Source organism: Poecilia reticulata, linkage group LG4 (assembly GCF_000633615.1).
Source record: "Poecilia reticulata strain Guanapo linkage group LG4, Guppy_female_1.0+MT, whole genome shotgun sequence".
NCBI classification, from domain to species: Eukaryota; Metazoa; Chordata; class Actinopteri; order Cyprinodontiformes; family Poeciliidae; genus Poecilia; species Poecilia reticulata.
The window spans coordinates 21738539-21765128 of NC_024334.1; the positions used below are offsets into that span (position 1 = coordinate 21738539).

The 26590-nt window shown below is 39.4% G+C and overlaps 1 protein-coding gene across 4 annotated transcripts; it reads right to left on the minus strand.

Moving 5' to 3' along the window:
- Window positions 1-2205: 2205 nt before the first annotated feature.
- tjp3 (tight junction protein 3) lies at window positions 2206-26003 on the minus strand. Of its 4 annotated transcripts, none has more exons than XM_008407253.2 (30): window positions 25844-26003; window positions 16570-16626; window positions 16004-16128; window positions 15790-15892; window positions 14867-15155; window positions 14683-14786; window positions 14374-14563; window positions 14187-14262; window positions 14005-14105; window positions 13700-13784; window positions 13195-13374; window positions 12935-13038; window positions 12135-12219; window positions 11356-11432; window positions 11165-11261; window positions 9947-10032; window positions 9775-9847; window positions 8855-8925; window positions 8664-8727; window positions 8394-8550; window positions 7838-7946; window positions 7543-7762; window positions 6580-6788; window positions 6367-6462; window positions 6171-6250; window positions 5855-6065; window positions 5632-5732; window positions 3769-4347; window positions 2818-2876; window positions 2206-2726 (listed from the first exon to the last, which is right to left on the minus strand). In XM_008407253.2, the coding sequence occupies exons 2-30, from the start codon at window positions 16615-16617 to the stop codon at window positions 2585-2587; spliced, it is 3921 nt and encodes a 1306-aa protein (XP_008405475.1). In that variant the 5' UTR covers window positions 16618-16626; window positions 25844-26003; the 3' UTR covers window positions 2206-2584. The 4 variants fall into 4 exon arrangements, with proteins under 4 accessions (XP_008405475.1, XP_008405473.1, XP_008405474.1 ...); XM_008407251.2 differs by lacking the exon at window positions 25844-26003 and adding an exon at window positions 21261-21608; XM_008407252.2 differs by lacking the exon at window positions 25844-26003 and adding an exon at window positions 19463-19706.
- Between the last annotated feature and the right edge of the window lie 587 nt (window positions 26004-26590).

A 26590-nucleotide genomic window follows, 5' to 3' on the forward strand; every position in this document is an offset into this window, starting at 1 on the left:
CCAGCGCGAGACGTTAAAACGAGTGTTATCAATGCAAACAAGATTGTTACCACAAGTGTGAAAAATGCAAATTTATTGAACTCAGCAAGACCCCGCTAAACTCTGGCTACAAAACTCGACCTCTGGATAAAAGCGTGTTCTGATAAGAGCTTTAAAGGTCAAATATTTACTTCAAAACTGTCTGTGAAACTGATTAAATTTGCTTGTTGACTTTAAATAGTATTCAAATTATACATAACATACATATTGCCATTTTTATCAAATGTAACGTTTTTCGGGAATAAGGGAGCTAAATTGCAATAAAATAATCAAATTCCTCATACATTTAATTCAGTTGTATAACCAAAATCTTTGGATCTTTGGTCTCTATTTCAATGTATTTCTTGTTCTGGAATACGATTTTAGCTCTAACTTACCTCCTGGACGTAGCTATCAGTGTCGTAACCACACTTTTCATCGTAAACCACCAGCAGAAGATAGAAAATGAACCCCAAATTTGAAAGCAGGTTCGAAATGACTCATTGTGGGCGAAGCAGTGGCACATGGTCGTGACCATTTTGTTTATTTAAAGGCATGATACTAACAACCTGAAACGGTCGCTAAAAGTTACATATTCTCCAAATAAGACAAAATAATTTTTTTTAAATAAAAAAGCTCGTCAAAAGTGTGAACAGCTTTTATGTTTTCCTTATTGCAAATTATTACTTTAATCAATCATGCACAACTGTTTTAGTTTTTCTTTGTCCCCAGACTCCCCAAACACTTCCTTTTCTATTGTTTCTGTGCTTCTGGCCACTGTCAGTATTTATGATAAATTACTTCTATTTTTAATGTAATGTCGCTACAGGGGCTTTAACATGGCAGGTGAAACATTGATGTATTAAACTACAACTGCATTTTTAGTTAGAAATACACATCCTGTTATCATCGACATGAATCATATTTAATTTAGTCTTTTAATAAAAGGTTGGAACAGTTCCTTTTTCGAGGTGAACTCATAAGGCAACAGAAAACACTGACATTTAAAACAAGCATTTGGTGCACCACTTCATTGGCTGTAGTTGAAACCAGACGTTTGTACACACGGAATAAAAAGGTATGTATTTGTTTTTCCCCTGAAGTTAAATCAAACCAAACTTCCCTTGTTTTAGTTCAGTTAGAATCAAGAAAACTATTGAGACGCTTATGGAAAACCACAAACATTTGACCCAACTAGTTATGTAGCTCAAATTCAATGCTGTCAAATATTTAAATGTATGCTAGCTTCTGATTTTAAAGACATTAAATACATCTCTAATACTGTATTGCCTCTGTGCTATTGTAGCATTTAGCAAAGCGACATAATTTGGGTAATTGTAACTCAGAACAAGAGAAGCTTGGTCTGATTTAATTTCAAATGAGAATAAAATACTTCAGTGTCTTTTATTTGGTGTATGTAAACTTCTGGCATCAATCCACCCCACCATAATGTCTGCTGTAATTCTGCCTGGATATTTGACCTCTAATGTTTGAGTTTATAAATTGGTTAATTTCTGGGCACCATTTCAGATCATTAGTCGCGTATCCAGCCAGGTTCAAGTCTGATGCATGTTGATGGCTACAAAAAGTGCATCATTTGTGACTTGCAAAGGGACATTTAGCCAAATATTAGTGAGAATGTACAAACATTTGACTACGTGTAATTCATTTTAAACCAATGTGTTAAAGAAAAAACACTATAAATTCTTTCTTGGAATTAAAAAATAAATTCTGTGCAGTTGTATGTAGTCCTTTTTCTTCCAGAAAGAGACCTTTCAAATGCATCATCAAAAGCTCCAAATTAGTCAGATATTCATGATTAGTTTATAAGAACTGAACTGAGTTGCATTACTTCTGCTAACCCCCAAACAAAATTTCATAAAATCTCAGAAAATAAAAAGGGACGAAACTTCAGAATACATCTCCTGTCAACTTACTGATCCTCTTCTTATGAACAACTTTCACATTTTAAAGGTCTGGAGAGAAAATATTTATATTCCAGGGTTTTTCTTCCCTTTACTAGGAGCAAAGTCATTCATGTTAAGTTGTCCTTATGGCTGCAGCAGGATGATCTCAGGGTTTTAAAGTTTTTTGTCACATATTTGTCCTTAGTACATATTTGTACTGCGGATATCATCCTCAGTGATCGTGGTTGTGTCTTTGCACTTAAAAGATTTCATGAACTCATTGTGAAATTAGAAAAAAACTGTTTATTGTATAAAAGGTTTAAAAACTGGTTTCTTAATTGGTCTCAAGGGTAGGTTAGGGTTAACATTACTTTGCTTAATGATTTCTAATAAAACTAGAATTTGTACATTACAGACTGAGTTGCTTTAAGTAGTTTTAAAAACATAATAAATATAAAAAGGGAAAAAAAAAGAAAAACCAGGCACTTTGATCTAAAATGTTTTCAGTGAGACATTTTTTTTGGTAATTTCTCATACATTGAAGAAAAACATCGCCCTCTTTAGAGAAACTAACAATCTAAGAAAACAATGAGTTAAAGGACTGAAATAGTCATCGTCTGTCCTGGATTAGCTGTCGGCAGCTTTAATCCTCCCAGTATCTAGAGTTCAGTTGCCGGACCCCATTCAATGTCGTCGGCCTCTTCGTCCTCCTCGTCAAACTCGTCCTCATCCTCGTCGGAGCTGTCGCTGCCTCGGATCTGTGTGCGTCTGTACTGGACTGCTTGGTGGTGATGGGCCAACCTGAGGAGGTGACGGGCAGAACGGTGAGGAGTCAGAGTGGATCAGTCTCATTTTAATCAATGAATCCCACAAAGAGGGAGCCGGGACTTACACGATGTACGACGGGCCTTTCTTTTCCTCAGGTTGGGTCTGTGGTTCTGCCGCACGCGTCTGGAACAGAGAAGGAAAAACGCATTTAAAACTAGAACAGATTCAAACTCTTCATAATAAAAGTTTGCTTTGTTGTGTTGAAATCATGCAAATACAACAAAGCACTGAGGAGGATTCTTGTCAAGGAACAGCAGTACTTTACGGGGAATTTAATTCATTTTGAGTTGAATTAACTTTAGATGCAACTCTACTCTTGACTCAAAAGCTTTTTGGCAGCCGAATTTCAACCATAAAGCTCTAAAACACATAAAATAGAGCATTTTCTTTGTCTTCCCTGGCTGTTTTTCTAAATGGTAGGCAGGTGAACACAAACATTTTAATCTGTAAACTCTGGGGAAACATGTAAAATGTCTTTCTGTAGCCAGGAAAGTGTTTACACTTTTCTAGGCTACAATATTCAGCCACTATTGTGAAATAAGCTCATTCAAAGATACATTTTCCAAATATTAGTGGGGTGTATTTATATATGTGAGCCTATATTTTTAAATTTTTACCCTGTGTGGATTAGACAAAATCCAGAAAAAATTCAAACTTGTAGATTTTGTTCTTTTAAGTTTCATTGAAACCATATTTTGTCTAATGATACCATTTTATAGAAACATTAAAGTTCAAGTAAACCAAAAAAGGCCCAAACTAAATGGGAACCTCATGCTCTCAGTGGGTGTTAAAACCTCACTAACATTGTAAATGTTTTTTTCTCCCTTTACATAAGGCCAATATGTGCCAAATTAAAAACATATTGTTTAAAGTCTTTACTTATAAGTTGTTTTCATTCCATGTTTAATCCCAGTAAGAAGTGGAGGGTTAAACTGTTTCTCAAATATTGTGACGTTACCAGAACAATTCTCAAATTGATTGACTGTAATAAAGTAAACTTTCTGTTTGGACAGACCTGCTCTAGTCTCTCCTCAATAGCAGACAGAGGGGCAGGCTGGAAGCTCTCCGGCTGCTCCTCGGCGTATGACGGCTCGCGTACCGATCGTCGATTTGACGGGTCGGGGGCTACAAAGTCTGGCGGTCCGTCTGAGTGAGTGTTGGCCTCGTCTACATTGAGACCATCAAAGTCAGAGTCTGTAAAGCTGCGTTGCGATGGCTCTTCCTGCTCAGCAGGGCTCCGGGGTGGGCTGTAGTCCTCCCGGCGGGCTGACCTGGGCTCCGGCACATGCATCAACGGTGGGACTTCTCTGTCCGAATAGCCGTAGTCACCAAGCTCTTCGTCGGCAGCCGGAGTGTCGTACTCCAAGGCGGGTTCGGACGATCGGGCCAGAGCAGCTCCGGGTCCCCTGGAGCTTTGTGGGAACCTGGCGGCTTCCTGACCCGGATAGGCCTCCTCCAGGTCCTCGTTGTCGGTGTACGCCTCTCCGTCTGTGATGGCCTCTCCGTCGGTGTCCTCCAGATCGCTGGCAGCGCTCAGATAGTCCATCTGGGTCGGGTCCAGAGCATCCAAGTCCTGCTCTCCTCCGCTCTCCAGCTGGACAGAAGAGAACATGAATGGAGGGGTTTTAAACAAATGAAGCTGAATAGGAAGAACTTTAAAATTGCGCCACAGCGCCCCCTAACTAAATCTGTAGTGAATTATTCAAACTGTACCAGGCAGGTTAGAAAATGAGTCTTTTTAAATGTACTTGATCGTAAGACTAGACATAATTTTGGGTATTTGATGGAAAAAAACAACACGAATTCCCCCACTGTGTGATTCTTAAACTAGTGCCTCACTTCAGTCAGTTTAAGATCCGTCCTTGTTTTCTTTTCGACAGGCACAATTTCTGAAAATGAAAAGTGATGAAGCCATCTTCCTTCTTCAAAACAAACAACCTGGCTTGAGAAACGCCTTGAACACACAAGTGTGTGTAACCACTGTGAAGATGTGGTCAACATGAGCCAACGTCAGGATGTGAACAAATTGCATGCATGTTGGCTCAAACAGTCTGCAAACTGTAACATGACGATTATCAAACTGGCATTGCTATTAATGTAGGACAGACAAAATTCAGAAAGAGTTTATTGGCATCACATTAGGCACAAAAAGGGAGATGAAAGTCCAAAAACTTAGAGAGAGTTAAAGAGAGATTTGGAGAGGTTTTAAAAGTCCACTTTCTGTTTAAAAAAAGTTCAATATTAACATTGTCTTACTGAACAAAAGGCCATTTGCTCAGATTATTGGGTTCACAAATGACCTTCATGAAATCAAGTTTGGTTGCAGCACATTGGTTAGGATAATTTTTAATTTAAATTGTAAAATAAAGTTGTTTTCATATTCTTGTGATCTGAAAATGCCATTTAAAATGATTGAATTTGATGTTAGCATCAGTTACTCTGTACTTGCGTAGCCTGTTTATGAAATATCCTTCACTCTTGAGTAACTTTCTGTGACATAATTTTTACTTTTACTTGAGTAAAAATGTGGGGTTATCAATCCACCTCTGATTTTTACCCAACAATCATTAAATATTGAAATTTATTACAAAGTTATAATAAATTCTCCTTTATTTTTGGGTTGGTTTAGCTCAACTTGTCTACTATTAAAATAAAATCCTCCTAATCTTAATGCAAGGTTCTATATCCTATGATATTTAAAATCACAGGAATAGTATCAGGAGAGATGACATCACAACATTTAACAACCTCAATATTATCTCACAATCGTAGCCAATTTCCTGGTTCCAATTCTTAGTTCTAAGTTTTTGACTGAAATCGAAATATTCCATTGTTTACTTGTGTGAGGGCTGTGGAGAGGAAGAGCAGCGCGACATACCGTGACCTCTGACACCCAGACAGGTTTGGACTGCTGGTGCCGGATGCTCTCCTTCAGAGAGTCGTACCACTTGTGGGAGCCGGGCTGCAGGTCTATCCGAGCTGAAGGGGAAAACCAGGAGAAATACTGTGAACGCTCCTGAGTCACAAGTGAGAGGAAAACACTTCTATCCCTCCTAACACATCTTGCATTTAACCATTTAACCGTCTAACATGAGGCATACCTGCGAACAGGTGGCTGGCATGTTTCCTCATCTTGACGGCCTGGGAGTAGAGGCGTCTGGAGCTCTTGCTGGAGTCGGGTTTGTACTTGTGCCTCATGGCCTTGACGTCTTTGCGGCTGTGGGGGTCTAAGAACAACACCATCGGGTGGTACTGGATGTAGTTCAGCCGCTCCACTGCGGTGGGAGTGATGTCCAGCAGGGGGTGCTTGTCCTGCAAAAAACCCCCAAATAATTCAGAGGATGACACAGGAAGCAAAACGTCTCCACTGTTGAGAAATGAAACATCTAAAGTTGAATTTTGATGGTTTCTTCTCACCTTCTCTGCTATTCTCCTCACAGTGTCCAGTTTAATAACGGTGGAGCTGTTGTCTCCTCCGCCGCCCCGCGGAACCATCTCTGTGAGAATAAAGTTCAACACAAATACTAATCAGGAGCAAGCCTCAATATGTGCAATGCTTTTCTGTTATTCGTGAGAAAGGTTAGAAATGGTCAAACAACGAGCAGAAACTCACCTGCCACCTCATAATTATCAGGCATCTCATGGGCCAGCTTCTCCATGGCGATGTCATTCAGGGGTCCCAGGATGACAATTGGTCGTTTGAAATTAGCTGGTAAAAAAAAACCAAAAAAAAAAAAAAAACAATCAGCTGCTTTAAAACTGAACCGAATGTGACTTTCTGAACTAAACGTGTCCATGTGTTTGTGTGTGAGAGACCCGAGCCCACCTTCCCTGAGCAAGACCCTCTCGTAGGCCGGGAATTTGCCCTGAATGGTGAGCTGCAGCAGGTCTTCCCGAGTCCGTCTGTTGTTGTTCTTCTCATTCTTCTTGTTTCCACGAAGTCCTCGCAGTTTCCAGAACTCTGCTCTCGGCCCAGTTGCCTGCCTTTCTCCAGTGGACCGCTGCGTTCGCTCGATGGTGGCCAGCTTCTCTGCCCTGCGGGAGGCGATTGTTGGAAGAACGTTTTAACCAGGGGGTTTATTCAAACCCGTCTTCGCATTTTGCCACATTACACCCTTGAGCTTCAATATATTAAATAAAAACCTTATGTGACAACAGTACATCACCGAGTGAAACAAAAATACAGCTTGAAGCTGGGAAAATCATTGTATAGAAAATGGAAAGATCAAAATATGGCCATGAACCTGAACTGAGAAACGGGGAAAGAAGAACTGTAATCAGAAAAGCTGCAAAGAAATGAATGCAACTCTGGAGGAGCTACAGAGAACCACAGCTCAGGTAAGAGATCAGCTGTGCACTTAAATATTTTATAAGTCAAATAAATATTTTTTTTGTTTCCATAGTATCAAATTATATCAGTGTGAAAGGATAATAAATAAATAGTATTTAACTTTAAGAAGCACTCATTGAATCCAAAGACAGACGTTTTAACAGTTCACATTTATTAATACACCTTGCCATAATTTTCATGAAAATGAGTTTGATTGATCTGTCTTAAAACCATTCATGTGTTAAAATGGCCTAGTCAAAGTCGATACCTATATCCAACAGAATTTGTGGTAAGAGTAAAAGATTTTGGTTGACTGAAAAGGAATAAATAGTGCCTTAATCTTTCAGTCATGCTTTACTTGTGTTGGTTTATCACATAAAATCCAAATAAAATAAAGTTTGAGGTTGTAAGTGGCTGCAGGTCAACGAGCTTAAGGAGGAATATAACGCGTCTCCTCACCGCTCCTGGTGGGGGATGGTTCCTTTGTCCATCTCATGCAGGTCGTTCCCCATGCGGACAGCGAGCCAGTTGCCGATCTTCCCGGTGAACATCGTGTCCAGGACCCTGAACACCTCTCCTCTGGTGAAGCTCAGACCCTTGGAGTTGTCCGCCTCGTGGTCAAAGTGCGTCCGGACGTAGAAGTTGTCCCCCAGGTTGGACTTGATGATCTTCTTGTAAACTGAAGACAGAGTAGAAGTTAGGACTGAAACACGGAAAGTAAATCGCACCTTGATCAGCTGTGCTCCACACTTACGGTCCATCTTTTTCTGAGTGCACAGTTCCACCCGCTCTCCCGCTGGGAGATTGAGGAGGAAGTTGGCGGCTTCCTCTCGCGTGAAATGGGCAAAATCAACATTATTTACCTGAAAGCAAACAAAGACCAAAGGCTTGATTCAGTTTCATAGCCGAATAAACCACCAAATTAATTTATTTATTTATAAATAAATTATTTTGAACAGACAAAAATGAAAGCAAGGAAGAAGGAAAAACAATTTTAAAATTAAAACAAATGATCATACTCTTCAACTTATAAACAATTAAATGTCCAAACACCAGATAAACAAATTATTTTCACCTTACATGACATTTAAAAATATCACATTCTCATCTTTAGATGTACAATTTATTTAAACACTTTTTATATCATCGATAGTATTTATGGTCTTTGCAACACTCATATTACACAACATATTTCCCAATAAGCTTCTTTTTAAACAGGTTTTTAAGTTGGTTTACATTTGTTCTTTTTTTGGCCTCACCATTCAATCCAATAAAATAAATAAAAATGTGAATAACTCAGAAAAGGTCACCTTGAGGATCTGGTCTCCCTCCTTCATTCCCTCCTCATATGCGGGGCTGTTTGGCTGAACTCCGCCCACAAAGATCCCAACATCGTTGCCTCCCACCAGCCTGAGGCCCAAACTGCGCCCTTTGACAAACCTCACTGTGTTTACATCAGAGCTATACCTGCAGAAAAAATAAAAAATGAAATAAAATGATATGCCAAACAAATCAGATCACTAGAATTATTTTTATAAAGTTTAAATACAGATGAGTTTTGCTAAGAATATATTTCTCACCCGGGATTAGATGATGGGTAAGAGTCAGGAGGTAGAAAGTAGAGAGGCTCCTCTGCAGGTTTGGCTGCAAGAGAAATCAAAACGTCACAGCTAAGCTAATTGCATGGATGGAATTATAACCATGGCAACCATACAATAAGAAAAAAAATAAACAAAGAATTGTAATAAATTTAAACGTTAAATGTTCTTACAGTAGAGCTGAGGGTTGTTCACTGAAATCCCAGACCGGACGGTGCCGCCTCCGTTTGCAGCACGAGGAACACTGCAGAGTGAAAAACAGATCTTTATTCTTCCATCTCACTCCTGCAGCTTTTTCATTTGATTCAAACAAATATGTCACACAGCTTAATCTTAATTTGATGGCAGATAAAGCTAGTGGACGGAGAAAATGAGATTAATTAAAATCACAGAGAAGAAAAGATTAAATGAACAACAAAATAAAAAAATAAATCAGCTTCCCAACAAGATTTGAAATATAGGTAACTTTTTGTTTTGCTTTTTAATTTGTATTTTTAAGAGGTACAGGAAAAAACAAGAAAAAAAGTGGCTTATTTGTTTTATAAAAATATCTGCACTTTACCATTAAGACACCAAGTAATTAATTATAGCCTCTCTTTTTTTTTTTTTTTTTTTTTTATCTCTGTCCAACTTACATTTAGGTGAGTGCAAATTAAAGAACCCTTAATGTATGAATGGAGTGATTTGATTTTTATTTATTAAGTTAATTGAACCAAAAACCTGTTACATACCTTAAAATAAAAGTTATATTCCAACTTCTATTTTATTTTACTGTAAAATTTTGAAGAGGTTAAATTAACAGAAATTTATTTAATCTAGGTCTGTTAAAAGCCACATTTCTTATTAAGTTAGTTAATATATTGCTGTGTTATATTCTTTTGAAGTATTTTAATGTATAAAAAATTTCATTTAAAAATGTGTCAAACTAACTAGAATATCAACACAATTAATCAGTGAACAAAAATAAGAGGTATGTTTCTTAACAGCCCACTTTAACTCGTTTAAAAAGTTAAAGTGGGACCTTTCAGGTCATTATATTTGATTTAAAAACAATCCAGTTCTGGTGTAATTTGCTCAGGTGTTTGTGCGTTACCTGTGGTGGTCCTGCTCTCGCTCGGAGCTGCCAGACCTCCTGAGATGCGAAAGCTCATCTGACTCAGAGGATTCTGAAAGAGAAACCAAAAGACTTTGGTCAGTGACTCCGTTTTCATGGTTTGCATGGTCAAAAAGGACGATAAGAGCTCAACATAACGGAGTAAACCCACCGTCTGGAGGCGGCCTGATGGGGGATTTGACTTGACGTGAAGGCTCCCTCCTCGCAGCAAGTGAAGTTGCTTTCTTAGACAGGACTCTAACAACAAAATGTAAAAAAAAAAAAAAAAAACTTATCAGTAACATAAAAACTATGAGGGAAAAAAGTTGTAGTTTTCTGCTTAAAATATTCATTAGTCTTCAGCTTCTGAACACTGGACAGAAATTGAACGTAACCAATAAAAATTACAAATACCGATCAGCTGGAGTATCGTTTTGCGAGTCAGATATAATTCTCCTCTCTGATCCACTTTGCTTTATGTCAAACAGATTTAGATATTGCTAATAAATATATGTTGGCAGATATATTTAGCAACAAGGACTAGTTTAAAACACGAACAATTTGTTGTTTGGACGATGGAGTGATGTAATCCTGGTGTATTTTGGATTCTCAGCAGCTGAAATGTAATGTGGTGCAATCTGAACAGGAAGTCAAGTCATGTGCACCAGCGTGTGCAATAAAAAAAAAAATTTAAAAAAAAGCCTGATGGCAGATGAGTATGTGTAAAACAAATAAACCAGATGTTCTAGTTTCTCATGTTCTGCTTCAAGAAATTGACCTCCTTGGTTCTAGAAGCGTATATAAATTAGGTTAAACGCCCTTGTGTTAGTAGTTTTACTTACGGTAATAAATAAGCAAATGAGAATCTGAAATGGTGTATAAAGCTGAAAATCTAAAATTTAAGACCAAACATTAGGGAAAAAAATTATCCCTGAAGCAACAATTTTCTGAACACTTTCACTAGAATCTGTAATGGCAGATTTTTCAAGCCATTTCTAAAAAAAATTTCAGCTCAATAACACAATAGTAGCATCAGAGATGGTGTACTGAATATTACATTTAGGAATTTTAAAATACATTTGTGTATATTACTATAATATTACAAAATAAGTACAACAGGTATCGATACCTTTGCAGGCCTGTGTAAGCCTATAAAGTGTGATAGGATTTTTATGATCCGACTTTCCACCTGCTCAGGTTTGCTGTCAACAGCTGAGGTTAAATTTACTTTCTTTGAGGAACTCTTAAGGTCAATTGTTTTGGAAGGTTATGTTTACACAAAAGTGCCAACTTATGAAAGCTTCTTGGTGCAGGAACCCAGTGCTCGGGAGATTACAGACGTTGTAGAAAGTAGATGAAGCCCACCTGAGAGTGCGAGATGTTATCTCACCTGCGTCTCCCCTTGGCTGTGTTTGAGTTTCTGCCCCCTGAGGAGTCCTTGCGGGGGCCGGATGCGTCACTGGCATCTGACTCGGCGCCTGAGTTAGCTGTAAAGGTCAGTGAATATATGGAATGTGGTTTCAAAGCTACTTAAAGCAATCTGTAAAAAAAAAAAAAAAAAAAAAGCCCTTCCATGCAGACCTTTCTTTGGCAGGTCGCTGGTTTCGCTCCAGCGAGGCGGTTCGACGGGAGGCTGCAGAGAAACCTCCGGCAGGGTCCTGGGAGAGAAACAAAAGAAGAGGGAGGCGGGAGTGAGGGAGGAGGAAGATAACAAATCTCAGTTATGTTTGACGAGGGGGCAACCCGTGGCTATATTGATGATAATCTGAGACTTAAGTGGTAAATATTCACCTTATTACCTCTGAGGTGAGCTCTCTGTGTGAAGGTCAACTGCATTGTGACCAATCAAAATGATCCATTTTAATCATGTGGTAGGTAAAAGCCTCTGGGCCAGTAAAGATCTGAACTAAACCTCATTTAAAAAAATCATGCTTTGAAACACATGCAGATTTTCAGGAACTGATGACTGATCAGTTTATTGGTGTCTGATTGGAGCAGCGCTGCTTCATTGATAAGTACTCTGATCAATACAGCCACATACATGTTCTGTAAAAGCCACTTTTATTCATTTTATTTGTTAACAAAAACTGTAAACACAAGTGATACACAGTCAAAAAATAAATCAAGCAAAAAAACAAAACAAACAAAAACTGGTCCAGAATAAGCAAACGAATAAACACACACACCAAAAGAAAAAATAAATCACAAAAACACAGAGGGCTGCTTCAATTGTCAAAATCAAACGGAAGTTTGTGATTAGCTAAGGGTAACAGAGGGAGAGTCGTGAAGTCTGGCCAGTGTCCGCTTGGTAAACTCTTGCAGAGTTTCAGGTATGGGTTTTGGAGGACCTTCATCTGTACCTGTATCTGCTGATGGAGTCCTGGCTGTACGAGGTGCTGTGCCTCTGAGGAGGCGCCGGCGTGCTGTCCGACTCAGAATCAGAATCTGGAAACGAGCAGAACGTAGTAGAATAACCCTTATTACACCGTAAACTAAAAGCAGCACCACAGAGCTCTGCAAATGCGTTCACATCCTATTAAGTTTTTATTTATTTTTTTTACATTTTGTCTTGTTGCAACTGTAATTTATTTGAATTTAAGAGCTTGGTTTTTTAAAATTGAATTTTTGAGGTACATGCAAAGAAAAAAAAAATTCTTTATGAACACATTAACCTCAATGTGCAACAAAGTAGAGACAGCATCATGCTGTGGGTGAGTTGGGGAATGAAACTAATGACTCAGAAGGTTTAAACAGAAATGCATTGCACATTTTTTCAGTTTCGTTGCTAAACAGTGTTTTTACACCATGCATGATTTTCCGTTTCACAATTATGCATTACTTTGTTTTGGTTTTCAATCTAAAATGTCAGTAAAATATTAACATTCAATGCAGTAGTGTGAGATTTTTTTGTAAATTATTATTCTAATTACAATGTTTTCATTTTGTACTGACAACTAGGGAGTTAATCCTTTAAAAGTTAATGTGTATTTTTTAAAGGAACTAGCAAAACATTCATAGAGGTGTTAAGCACTTGTGTACTTGGCCATCTCTTTTTGCACTTTATTTTAAGCACTTAAAACTGGAGTAAATATTGTCAGGGAGTTGTTGAGGGTACAAAACGTCACAAGGAAGCTGGATTGTCGTGTGTGTTTATACAGACCTGGGGGTGGGATCCTGACAGGGGAGTTGACTCTTCTTGGTGGCTCTTGGCGAACAGTGATGGGGGAGGATTTCAGACCAATATGGGGAAGATCAGAAAGAGATCTGCAGAAACAATGCAGAGGAGATGGGAATAATTTATTATTTTTAAAAAACATATTTAAAGAGTCAACTTATGTTCACAATTTGATTGGGCTATCTAAATGTCTTAGCAACACAAGGATGCACAAATCTCTCAGTGAATTAAAATGCAGTCCGTACTTGTATCTGGTGTCTGGGACGGGGCTCTCTCTGCGTGGAGGTGGGGAGGCGCTGCGGTCGGAGTCGGACTCAGACACTGGCTTGCGTGGCTTTGAGGAGGAGGAGGGGGGACGGGTTAAGGTCCAGTTCTGCACAGGAGAAGATCGTGGGTTTGGGAGGGCAGCCAATCCTGGAAGAGGTCTGCAGGAAGAGACGGACGTCATTAAAGTCTTCACAGTAAGTATCTCAATCATTTTACTGTACAGGGAGCTAATAAAGACATGCACTTTATAAACTAATCCAATAAAATATAATTAATAGAAAACTATCAAGTGAATGCAGAAGAGTAACGGCACAATTATGAATCAGCTTGTAGAGAAAGCAAAAATATAACATATATTTAACAATAACTAAATGACATGGGTTCAAAAAGGAACTTCAAATCAAGCCATCAAGAAGTGAATGTCTAACTTCAAAACACACGTCAAAAACCTCTTAAAATTATTTTCAACCTAAATGAACCGACTTGTATTTGCTGGAGTCCTTCATTACTGGAATCTCTCTTCTGGCAGGAGGAGAAGCGCTGCGGTCCGATTCGGACTCAGACGGAGCTGACGAGAAAATTAATTACATTTAGAAACAACAACAATAAATGTATTTCATCTTACTGCCTACATGTGATTTGTTTAGTTGGTGGTCTTAAAAACTAACTTACAATACATGCATCTCAACTCATTTAGTTCAAAAGTTGTTTGTTTTCCAGACAATCATTTTTATTGCAACAATGAAATGAGCATTTATGAAAGGAAGCTAATTTCCTGGAGGTTGTACCTCTGCGAGGGGCGTAAGCTTTCAGAGCAGGCCGGGTCAGTGTGGAGCGTACAGGCGATGAATCCCTGGACTTGGCTCGGGGCGGTGGCTCGGCTCTCGTTCTGGGTTAAAAATATTGAACACGACTTAAAAATGGCAACTAACAAATGAAAGAAAATGTAAAAAACTGTGTGGGTCTGTACCTGCGTGTCCGTTTCTCTCGGGTGTGTTGACGTGATATCCGGCGAGGGGCGATGTCCTCCTCAATGTCTGAAATGTCTGATAGGTCACAGAAAGCGGTTTTGATGAAGTTACCCAGATACGCTGCATGCAGAGATGTTGAGCCCAAACTCTTATGATTTATCCTCCCAACCTCTCAGTAACTCTTACCCTCCAGCTCTGAGCTGCTGTCCTTGCGCAGCTCGTCCTCGCTGTTTCGGGGGCTGTCGTCCACCTCCGGGATGGTGACCAGGAACTTGCGGTCGTCCCTGAGGACCGTCATGGTCAGCCTGCCCCGGCTCTTCTCCACCAGGTGCTTGGTCTCCAGGAGGGAAAGGTTCTCAGTCGTCATGCCATTGATCTATTTCAACATGGATTAATAAAAAGCAGTGGTTAGATTCCTTCCTTCATAACAGATAGAGGACATTTTCATGCTTTTCCAACCAGTCTGCATGGAGTAAAAATTTCAGAAATCTTCACCTTCAGTATTAGGTCTCCTTCTTGCAGCGTGCCTTCCTTGGCGGCCAGTCCGCTGTCTGTCATGTGCTTTATAAATATCTGACTTCCCAGCTTCAGTCCGTACTCTGCAAAACAGAATTTAAAGAACCAATATTATTCTGGCACCAAAACAACCTCCATTTGCATTTCCATCCGGCGCTCCCACCATCTGTGGCTCTCTTTTTAACTAGCGTGGTTTTGATCGGTTTGTCTGGAGCGCGGTTCTGCGGCAGCTTCTTGTATCCGGACATCAGCGGCAGCGTCCCCGTGTGCCCGTTGTGCTGAGGCGAGGGGCTGCGGCGGGTGTTGTAGCGTCCGCCGTCCCTGTTGTCGCTGCCGTCCGAGAAGCGGCGCGTTCGTCTCGGCGCGTCTTGATCCAGCAGGTTGGACTGAGAGGAGGCCCTCGTCGGCCTGGAGGTGGCTGGGATCTGGATCTTTCGAGGCCGCTTTACTGTCTGCGAGACAGAAAGGTCAGAGATTTAAAGAGAACGTCAGCCTGTCGGCAGGTTATTAACATTTTGTCACAGAAGAACCACAGCGTGAGATGTTCAAACTATGGGATATTGTTTTATAACCCAACTCTGCTTCCTCTGACCTTTACGATGCTAATTATTTGCTAATGTTCTGCAGCCTTTACGGAATGGTGGCTTTTATATTGGGTTCAAATTACTCATGATATCAACTGTGTAGAATTTTATTTGGAGGTATGAAACTCTGCTTTAAGTTTCTGCGCTACTTTGTAGATTTTAAGTGATTTCAATCCCTTAAAATAAACTGAGAAACTGAGGATTGTGGTTATAGTTAGACAGAATGTGACATGGTTCAAGAGCTACAAAGACTTTATAACTCATTTTATTTGTCGTTTCTGTTGTTTTCTTTATTTATTTTGGATATTTATAATATCTCCCAGTTCCAGTGATAATCTTTGAGAATGTGTTCTTGCATTATTGTGCCATTGTTACTATTGTATTACTTTAAAAAACATTATCGTTTAGCGCAATAACTTCAGGAACAATTTATCATCCAGCAACATTTGTCATGATGACTGGCCTGGCAGCCGTTTTATTTTTAGCCTCTGCAGTTACTCACAACGTTTGCCGTCTTGCCACATGACTTGAGGACCTGAATGGTGTAGTTGGAGTGAACGTTTTCCATCGAAACTCCATTGACCATGACAATTTGGTCTTTGTGGCTACAAAATAAAAGCACAAGGAGCCACACATATAAGCCCCTTTCTGTAGGTTGATATCAACACTTCTTTATTTTATGAAAAATACTTGTCGTATCAAAAGGAGAAACCTACTAGAGGCGTCCCATGGCCGGTCCATTAGGCAGAACATCCGACACCACCACAGCCGTGTCTCCGGTGTCCGGGTGAGCCTTGTCCTTCCCTCCTGATAGAGCAAAACCAAAACCCACCTTTGGGTCCTGCCATGAAGAGATAAAGAGGGAGGACTGAGATAAGGATAAAATTACACAAAGCACATTAAAGGCAGAGGAGGAATGCAGCAAAATGAGAGGGTAGAAATGCAGGCGAAGTGGGTGATTGAGCGTAGAGATAGAGAGAGAAGGAGCACATTCCAGCGCCAGGACGGTGACGAGCCAGTTGGTGCTGCGGGGCGCAGCAGGGTGTGTCTCTGAATTCCTGCTGGGGAAGCTAGATGTCTGAAGCACGGCCCACCTTAGACCCCGAGGTTCCTCGCAACGGCCTTGACAAACACCGAAACAACACCCAGCCTGCTAGTTTCCACGGAAGTAGCCAAAACCCAAAGCACAGCAGCGAAACGTTTTTCCATACTCATTCATGTTTTTCCTCCCCTCATTTATCAAAGATTCTTCATCATCAGGATGACAAAAACAGGCGCTTACTTTGTTTAGTGTTACCGTGTGCTGCTCCCATATCGTTAACTCGTCCATGCCTGGTTTCTGAAAAAGACAAAAATAACAAACACAAAAAAACTTACTTTTTACAGTTATGCTAAATGACAATATGATTAGTTAATTCAGTCATGTAAAGCTGGACCTTACACGGCAGACAGTCGATGTTGAGAACTGAAAGGCTGTTTGTTTGCCTCAACCCGATATGAACGTGCTCACACCCATTTCAATCCCGCCTGACCGGTTAGGAGGAGGAGTTACCTGCTATGTTCATGTATGTATGCACAACAGGTGAGACACGAGTCTTTTTTAAACCAATAAAACAACATAAAAAGATAAAACTACCATCCTGGTCTCTGAGTCTTTCAGTATTACTAATGTGGAGTCATTTACAGAAAGTCTGATGACGCTGTCAGATGTAATATTTATTTTTAACCAAAAGAAAAGAAAAGTAGATAGAAAATGATTGCTGAAACTTATGCAATCGGCTTAGTGACGATCCATTTACAGTTTCACTACGTCTGAGAATTGCAGCATATTTCTGTGTCTGACTATGTAAACATTCACTGTGGAATAATATTTGATCTCCTCTGCAGCCAAAACTTTTGTCGGTTTATGCAGGCGTTTCGTTATTTTTAAAACACTAGAGTCTCTGTGACAGGGCTTCACTGTATTAGGAAAACATGAGGCAATATTGGTTGAAATGGCAAAAATTGAGAAATAACTGAAATAACTAAAGTATTCAAAAATTGCTTATGTGATTTTGCTTTGAACTCATAATGAGCAGTCTAATCCAGATTACAGGGAAAAAGTGATTATTTCCATCACAGCAACAAAGTTTGGTAACACTTTATTTGAAGGGGTGTGCATAAGACTGACATGACACTGTCATAAACATGACATAACATCTGTCATGAACATAAAGAAGTCTTTATGAATGTTTGACAGTTGTCATGAAGTGTCATTCGGTAAATAATGACACTTTTAATGCAAGGTTGCTCTAAAAGTTCCATTGAAAGTCCATTAAAAATGCCAACTTTGCATTAAATTGTCATCATTTACAAAATTATGCAAAGTTGGTATTTTTAATGGACTTTCAATGCAACTTTTAGAGCAACTTTGCATTAAAAGCGTCATTATTTACCAAATGACACTTCATGACAACAGTCATGTTTATGACAGTGTCATGTCAGTCTTATGCACAACCCTTCAAATAAAGTGTTACCCAAAGTTTTACTGAAAAATTTGTTTCCTCTGCCATTTTGGAATTAAAACAACTTAGTTGTCGTTTCTTAATAACGTCACCATCTTACCCCAAGTTCAACTTTTAAATAATTTCAAGTTATATGTCACAATGTATGGTACTTAAATAATTTGCAAGCACTTGTTTGGGTCTAGGCAGTTCAACACAAAATGTGTTTTGTGCTAAGTGATGATAATTTACTTAACCAACTTTATCAATAAGCTGCACATATTGTGCAGCTCAATTGTGAAGTATTAGAGTTGATTTTACATCAGAATCAAGACATGCCTGTTAACAGTTTTATCAGATCAATTCAGCAAAAAAAAAGCAAGCAATCAAAACAAAAACGGACATTGTTTCACTGTTTCACCAGCGGTTCTTTTAATTTGATGAATTGTTACATTTCCATCCAGTAGTTTTTGTTGGAAAGCAGCGGCTTTCCAACAGTGAGAACGCTTGACTTCAACTTCCTGGACAAACGAGGTGAAATGCCTCGCATGATTTGCATTTTCCACACAGGCCAAACACGAGCTAAACGTGAGCTAATTCCCCCCCGCCCCCAAGTAAACGGAGGAAGATGCTTGTTACACAAGATAACAGGTAAAGTAAGATACTCGCTGTCGAGAGTCAAAAACAGGTTTGAAACATTAAGAAAAATATTTCACTTATAATTGTACTTGTGTATCATCTTGTAGTTTCATGTTTCTTTTAGGTGTCAAACAGGTTTACATTTTTATGTCATAGTGAAACAATTTTGGGATTCATACCTGTGGAAGGCGCTGCATAAATTTAGCGTACTCACCTATCCAGAGGCTATGCTTATGATAATTACCAAACGCTGAAGGATCAGCAGAGTTTGACCTTTGGACAGGTGGCCGACTGTTTGACTAAGTTAAACATCAACTGTGAGAATCATCTAAATTAAAGCTGGCTGTGACCTGATTTCATGCCAGGGTACCGTCTGAAAACAACCCGATACAGTTTGATTCTGTAGTTTTATCGTAGCTCATTAGCTGCATTCTCCTGACTGGAAGCTCATTTAAAAAGGTCAAAATGTTCCTCCAGAGAGTCTCTGAACGTCTCGTCCAGCCCATCCCTAAGAAAAAGTACCTTGGAAAATAAATCAGGAATGACCCTCTGTAAAAACCAGAGAAGGAGCAAAGAGCAAACACAAACAAGAGCATAAATCTCCTACTGAGAGGAATGGAAAGGAGGCCAAGGCGACTGCTGAGCAGACCTACATTTACAGCAGAACTACTGAAGTTTAATTCCAGGGTGTTTTAATCACCGTCCTCTGCTTAAAGAAGACAAAACCAACTTTATCAATAAGCTAAATAGGGTTTGTCTGTCAGAAATCCAGAAAAGTTCAGAAAAAATATATGAAACTACAGAAACAGATTTAGCTTTGTTCATCTTAAATCAAACATGAAATTAGCCAAACATAAATCTAAAAATTAGACAATACTACAACATATCCTAATAGATGTTTCATAAAAATAATAAAAGATTGAAAAAGTAACTTTCCCACTTTAGCGAATGAATCAAACATTTTCTTCTAGAAATCCCAATTTCTAGAAGCCCTTCTAATATCACATCATAGGAGGGGAAACAAAGCGTTTGTTCTCCACCTTCTCCACTCACCATGTGATCCTTGAACCTTACTTCCATTTTCCTCTGGGGTTTCTAACCTGAACCAAACACCTGCGGCCCCATGCTCTCAAGAAGCAGCTCGCTCTTCATGTCCCATCTGCTGCCAAACGCACAACGAGAACGCCCAGGACTGCAGCCGTCTGGCCGCAGAGCCTCTCTCTCAGATTCACTTCTGTAGGGACGGAGTCTGCAGTCCAGCGGAAACCCGATCCTCCCACTGAAATTATCTGTAATATGACCAGCTGTGGTAGCTCTCTGCCTCTCCCAGCAAGCGGAGCATTTCAGAGACCTCACCTGGAGAGCGCTCCTCCCCCCTGAGCCTCTGCCCACTCTCCAGGTCTCTGTAAAGCTTTTTAGGTGGATAGCGGATTTAAGGTGGAGCGGCGCTGCCTTTAACCTCAACAGGCTGATATGAAATCAGTAAAACAGCCTTAATTGAGACAGCTTCTGTAATCAGAGCTCTAATCCTGAGAAGGACTTCAATAGTTGTTCAACTGAGAGGTTAACTATTAAAACTTCAGCATGAGTTGGTTACCAGCTTTCAGGTGCCTTAAAAAAAAAAAGCTCCCGTTTCAAAACTGCTAAATATGTCTGTCTCATTGCTTTGAAATGATAAGAGTTTTCTCTGGCTGAAGTGTAAAATAATGTAGATTTCCTCCTTCCCTACCTATTGCTGTGCACTGATAGTCAGCTGGTTGAAAGAAGGATATTACATTTATATACAAGACGACAAAATTGTTTTTAGGCAATGTTTCCAGTCAAAAAAGGGATCATCAACGTCCTTGTTATTTTTTTATCGTTTTGTTATTTAACAATAACTGTACTATTAAATACATTTGTTTGCAGTAATAGAAATAGGTATTTTTAAAAACAAAAGATAATGTTCAAGTCTGTTGCAATTAAGTAATTAATCACATGATAAAATGAGCTCGATCATTTCCATTTTTTTTTTTACATAATCCATTTTATTAATGGTTTCTGTTCCGTGTGGTTTTTTATTTCCGTATCGATTATTTTTGGTTGTCGTGTTTTATTTTGAATATTTAAATTATCTTCCTATTCCAGGGTGAAGTGTTCTTTACAAATTTAAAGTTCAATTTTCTTACAGAGGGCTTAACTTGCATTATTATACCAGTCTGAGTGGGTTATAGCAACAAAAATGCAACTTAAAGAAAGCTGAAAGTTATAAGTTTTAAAATAATGTCAAGTTATTAGTTTACAATTGTTGTGGAGGTTTTCCTCTGCATTCATCAGAGCGTAAATACTTGTTTACCACAAAATTTAGCTGAAAGCTTAATAATTCAGATGATTTATACATTTTCAGTCTGGCAACAACTGTGTCACATTCTCATATTTGGGTTTCAGGATTTAAACTGATATTTAATCACAACGGCATCATGGGTTTTGGTTGCGAAACGCTGCTGCATCGCTGTGGGTGCAGCTTGCTTAGAATGCAAATGTAGAGAGCAATTCCTCCCATGCATTTGACTTTGTAAAGTTTGGAAAAACAGCAGTCAGAAGCAGCCATTATTCTATTTTTTTCAAGTTTATGATTGGATTTAAACATTTTCATGAGGCAGTTTGTCACAACTGTGATAAATTCAACTTTCGAATTTTAACTAAAAGTTGAATCTGCTTAAAATAAACGGATGCATGTGATCAGACTAGGAGACTGGAAGATACTTTGTTTAGTTTTAGATTCCCATTTTGTTCCTCAACTACAAACCGACCCGATCAGATGTTATGTTTCTAACAAAAGCACTACATTTGAAGCAATCCATTCACTTACAGGCACCTCCAGCAGCGGTGGCGGCTCCGGGGGCACAGACCCAAAGTGTTTCAGCATTTTCAATCGCTGTGTCAGTTTCATGATGAAAGCAGCGTTCCAGTCGCCTTCTCCTCTATGTAATTATTCCCACTTTTGTGTCGGTCGGAGGAGAACCTGGTCACTGATACCAGGATGCAAAGACGCTCAATAGTGAAGAAATTAAAAGTTGGAAACTAAAAATCTCTTCTCAGTTTCTCCCATCAAATAATCCATATGTGTCGGCCAATCCGATCTTTGGTAATTCCTTCTCTAAAGCCAAACGGGTCCACTTGCTCCCAGTGTCAGCACTGTGTGGGCATCCTGGTCAACTTTTCAGCGGCTGCTGGTCCCAAGCTGCTGGCCGAGTTTCAGTCTGCTGGGTGCCATGGTTACGGCAGAGGAATGAGAGCACTGGTCTGTTAATAATTGACGGGCTGTTTGCTACAATATAGATCCTCTGGCCTGGAGTTGGGTTTCCTGGGTTTCTACAGTGGCTCTGTTGTGTCTCTGGACCAGGAAATGGCACCGTGGCAACAGCGAGCTTTGATGTTATCTCTGCTTCGTGGTTAACGTTTATCCACGCCCCGGGGCGTGGGAGTGCCATCGAGGTAGTGCTGTCTGAATATCAGCACCCTGCCTCTTTAAGGCCTCACCGACCTGTCCCTAACCTGCAGCAGACAGGGGGGAATAAAGGTACACAGAACCACCTGCCACTTCCGTATTCAGAAGCACTTATGACAACACAAAGCTTTGGTTGTGTATTGGCAACATAGCAGGTGCAGGAACGTGGCTTGGGATCGGCTAGGTGTGACCGCTGGAGGCAAATGTTAAGTACAAGTGAGTTATTAATCCGAGGTGAAAGAAAGTAAGAAGAGCTAGTTCTCTGACTTAAACCAGACATGTAATTGCTTATTCCTGGTTTGTCCAGCAGCCGAATCGCTCAGAGAATCGTAGGTTTTCTTTCATTCTAAGCCAGAAAGCCACTCCTGCTGAGCGTCCAACTTGCAAACTACCTGCTCTAGACGTTAGCCAAGATCTCAACTCAAGACATGGAGAACAACAATTTGCTTTTGAATACATCATCAAAAAAAGAGCAAACAAATTAAAAAAACCTTCTGAAGCATTAGAGATTAAGTGTTTTATTAGTGGCTAGTGGGCAGTGTGGAAAAGCACGACCTCTTTGTGTAAATACGCACCGTTCCACTACAAACACTCCAGAGGTTCACAGAGTGGCTGTAATTACACAGAACAGGACGTTTCAGCTTCCACTTTCTGAACTTCACAGAAGAGAACGCTGGCAGCAGAGTAAACACTCATTTTACAGCTACCTGGACTGCTGGACTGCTCCACACATGCCTTTACAATGGTTAGCAGGACTTGAAATTACTGTAGATATGCACAAATCGATCAGATAACTTCCCCTTGATCAGCTCTGAGAGGTGATTAATTGGTCAAAAAAAAAAAAAAAAAACTAACAGCAGGCACTTCAAGGCAAAATCAATGTTTTAGAACATATTTGAAAAAAATATTACCACTATCATGGCTTTTTTTAAGCAACTTTTTAAAGAAATAGTTTGACACGTTTTAGTTACTCTTATAGAGCAAAAAAAGGGGGAAAAAAACATAACAGGTCAAAATGAAACAGGTTCAAATGCCAAAGAAACAAAAGCACCAAAAAGCAAATTAAAGTCAGTATTTGCCAGCAAATTTTGGATCCGTTCATTTACTCTTAAAATGCAGAAAATATCAATTAAAATAGGGCATTCTTAAAGGAATAAGAACAGCTGTGAGGCGTAAAATTTAAATGCGATTCTCACTGCATTAAGTCACACTGCCAGTGACGTGAGGTCAGGGGAGGCAGGTGAGGCAGAGCCTCACCTGTCATCATTGAAAAATAATACACTGCTCAAAAAAATAAAGGGAACACTTAAGTTTTCACTTAAGTGTTTAAGTGTTCCCTTTATTTTTTTGAGCAGTGTATATAAAATCATTTATATTGCCATTTTCATGTACTATAAAGTATCTATTTTTTACTTAGCTTAACCAATTCTGATGAGTTTTTCTTCAAAATCGCTGGATTTTCGCATTTTCCCATTCAAATGCTCAGAAGCAAAGTCGGTGAGGCAGCAGTGAGCTGAGCCTCACCTGGGATTGCGCAACCTCTCGCTAACTGCACTGGCTGCCATTATATGACAGCATGTTCGTCCTGTCTGTACGCCGGCTATAAAATGGCTAAGAAACATTTAATATATGGACTGATTTTCCATAATTTCGCTTATGTATATAATGTACAGTGTTTTTTGTCAACGACTGTGTGTGTATCGTGTTTTGTGTGCGGAGGAGCGATCAGAAACGGCAGAGAACAGACTGTGGGGCGCTGATGATCCAAGATATTGTGACTGCACAACTGCAGAGTCAGACGCAGTGAGCTAGCCATGGAGCTAGCCATATAGTAAATAAGTAAAGTACAGCGATATATTTGTTCTCTTCTCTCTTCCGACGTCAACATGAAAGACTACATTTCTACACTTAAACAGTTTTCTAAAGTAGATTTTCAATTGAAGCAGGAGATAATTAAAGGAAGACCAACACCGGAGCTGAAAGTTTTACTTCAAGAAAGTTTGATGATTCTCAAACGGAGTAGAAAAGACATGCCGAGGATAGACTTGGCTTTGTATGAACGGATATTTTTGTGCAGAATTAGCGGTGCATGGATTTCATTGATACGTAAAGGTAAGACAGCAATAAGATGTTTTTTAGTTTTTTAATTAAATGGGCTACAGTTTGTATGTCTAAATAATTCAGTAAAGTAGAAGCGGCAGCTAATCTACCACAGCAATTATTAATAAAACATTAAGCCTAAAACGTACAACAACAAACTAAATGTTCTGTTCTGGGTGCAAAATTCTTGAATGTTTTTTGGTGTTAAATCCTAAAACATGAAGTGGCATTGTTGTCTGTTGCTATGGCAACGAGTCTGCGTAGCTTGGCGAATACAGATCACTATGCTGTGGATCATAGCACGAAATTAATACCTACATTTTTAAGTTTAACTGAGTTAACGCGGCTATGGATGACATGTAAAAGATTAGTCTTGTTGCTCCCCAGCGTTGTGTGCATGCGCGAAATTTCCGTAGGTCCAATGACATGGATGGTGTCTAAGTCATAAGTCAGTGCCTCACCAGCAATGAACCTCACCGCACGTCACTGCACACTGGATATACACAACATTCTTCTCCATCCTTCCTAGCAGCCAGGGAGGCTGCCGTCTCTCTCCATAAACCAGTGGGTCAGAAAACTAAAGTGGAGAAAATCTTGGTATGCTTTGAGAACAAGTAAACTAACCAAAGAAAGATCCAAAGTCAGACTGATGCCAGAACTGATTCGAACTTAGGGCTGATGCTGCAAGGCAAAAATCCTAAAAACTCTAAATGACTAAATAATGCACAATAAATAGGCTGCACTAATTTCATATCAGTATGTTTCAGATCAACGTTGATTTCACTCCCCACTATCATTTCCTTCAGCCGTTTCTGTTTCACTTCAGTAACCAGACTTGACAGCTATGACACCCCTAAAAGAAAGTACCGTAGTATTGACACAAAGCAGCAATACTCACATATATATTCATGTACTTTTGTATTTGTACATTTTCTAAATTGTGTTTAATGCGTTTTAAAGCTCAGTCAATAAGTTTATATTGCATATCAATTGAAAGACCATCAGCCAGAGCCAAAAGTCTTGAGCTAATCCAATTCTGATTTAATGTTTTTCATACAATATTGTGCTTTTTTTTTTTTTTAAGATACCTTGATCATTTTTCGTTTTAATTACTTTTAAGTCGAATTTCAGCAGGCAATTTTATTAAAAGTATTTATTTATTTATTTTTTAAAATCAAAGCGCTCTCAACCGAATCCTCTTTATTCTCAGTGACGTTTCCAGAAACAATCATTTTAATCAAATCCAGACTCCGATTCGGATGGAGGCAGAGGAAGACGCAGCACTTTGGGAATGCAGCCGAAACTATTGTGAAACTCTGTGGCAGGCAGGTAGAAACTTGCACATGTGGCAGAACCAGTAAGGCGAGGGGGAGAAATGAAAGGAAGACGGGAGAGAAGGAGAGAAGGAGAGCTGGGCCTGCAGCTGTCTGTCAGTCACCGTTCAACGCCAAGAACTGCAGCTGGGCTTCGCAAAACCCACCGACACCGAGCAAATGTCCAATTCAACATACCCACACAGCGTTACCGGGGTTAAACCCGTACAAAGACGTTCTCAAATACAAAAACAAAAACTGTAAAAAAAATCTTTTGCATATCATTTTGTCCAGTTTGGACTTTATAAGAGCTGGAAAAGCATCAAGACACCTGCTGGATTTTAAAGCGTCGAGACACCTGCGACATTAATGAGTCGACAAGATAACGAGCTTTTAATCTACAGCGATAGAAAACACCTGTTTCTGTAGAGCTCGAGTCTCCTTCCAAAACCGGAACTTTTTTTCTTCTTCTTTAAACAACAACAACAACAACAACAAAAAATGCGTAAAACACAAGTTAGAATAACAAACCTGTTTCTTTCCGCTATCTTTCTCTCCGTATGAACAAACTCCCAAGTTAGAAGTCTACTCCGCGGTGTCGTTTTTCTCCCTTTGGCTGTTTGGCTTCATGTAAAAGTTTGCCTCAAATCTACCTGCGCTCAGGTGAGCCCGGGGCGTGGCCTGATCGGACGCTGAGTTTCACGACGTCATGACGTGCTTTCTGACCGTAAAAAGACGGATTTTACGATCACAGATTCAACACTTATTGTAAGGCATGACCTTTGACTGCGATCACGTGAATAAAACATCATTATGCGTCTGTTTCTGTTTTAAATAAGATAACAGATTATCTAATAGTCTGAATGGCTGTGAGTTCACTTCTATCATCATCATCATCATCATCATCATCATCATTATTATTATTATTATTATTATTATTATTATTATTATTATTATTATTATAGCAATACAGTACTTCAGTTTTTTATGAAACACAAACAAAAATCTGTGTGTCACCTCACAAAATTGGTCACACCCCTGAACATTTTCACATTTATTTTGGAACCATTATTGTATTGGGATTTTGAGTCATGTGAAGCAGGACATACCAGTCAAATGGATGGAAATATGTTTTGTAACAAAAAAACAAAAAAAACAAAAAAATCAAAATAAACACCTTAAACATGTGGCCAGTGCTTGATCAAATCATTTTGGTTTTTGTCCTTGTATATTTTCCAGAATGTTCTTCCAGATTTGTTCGATATTTAACTCCACTAA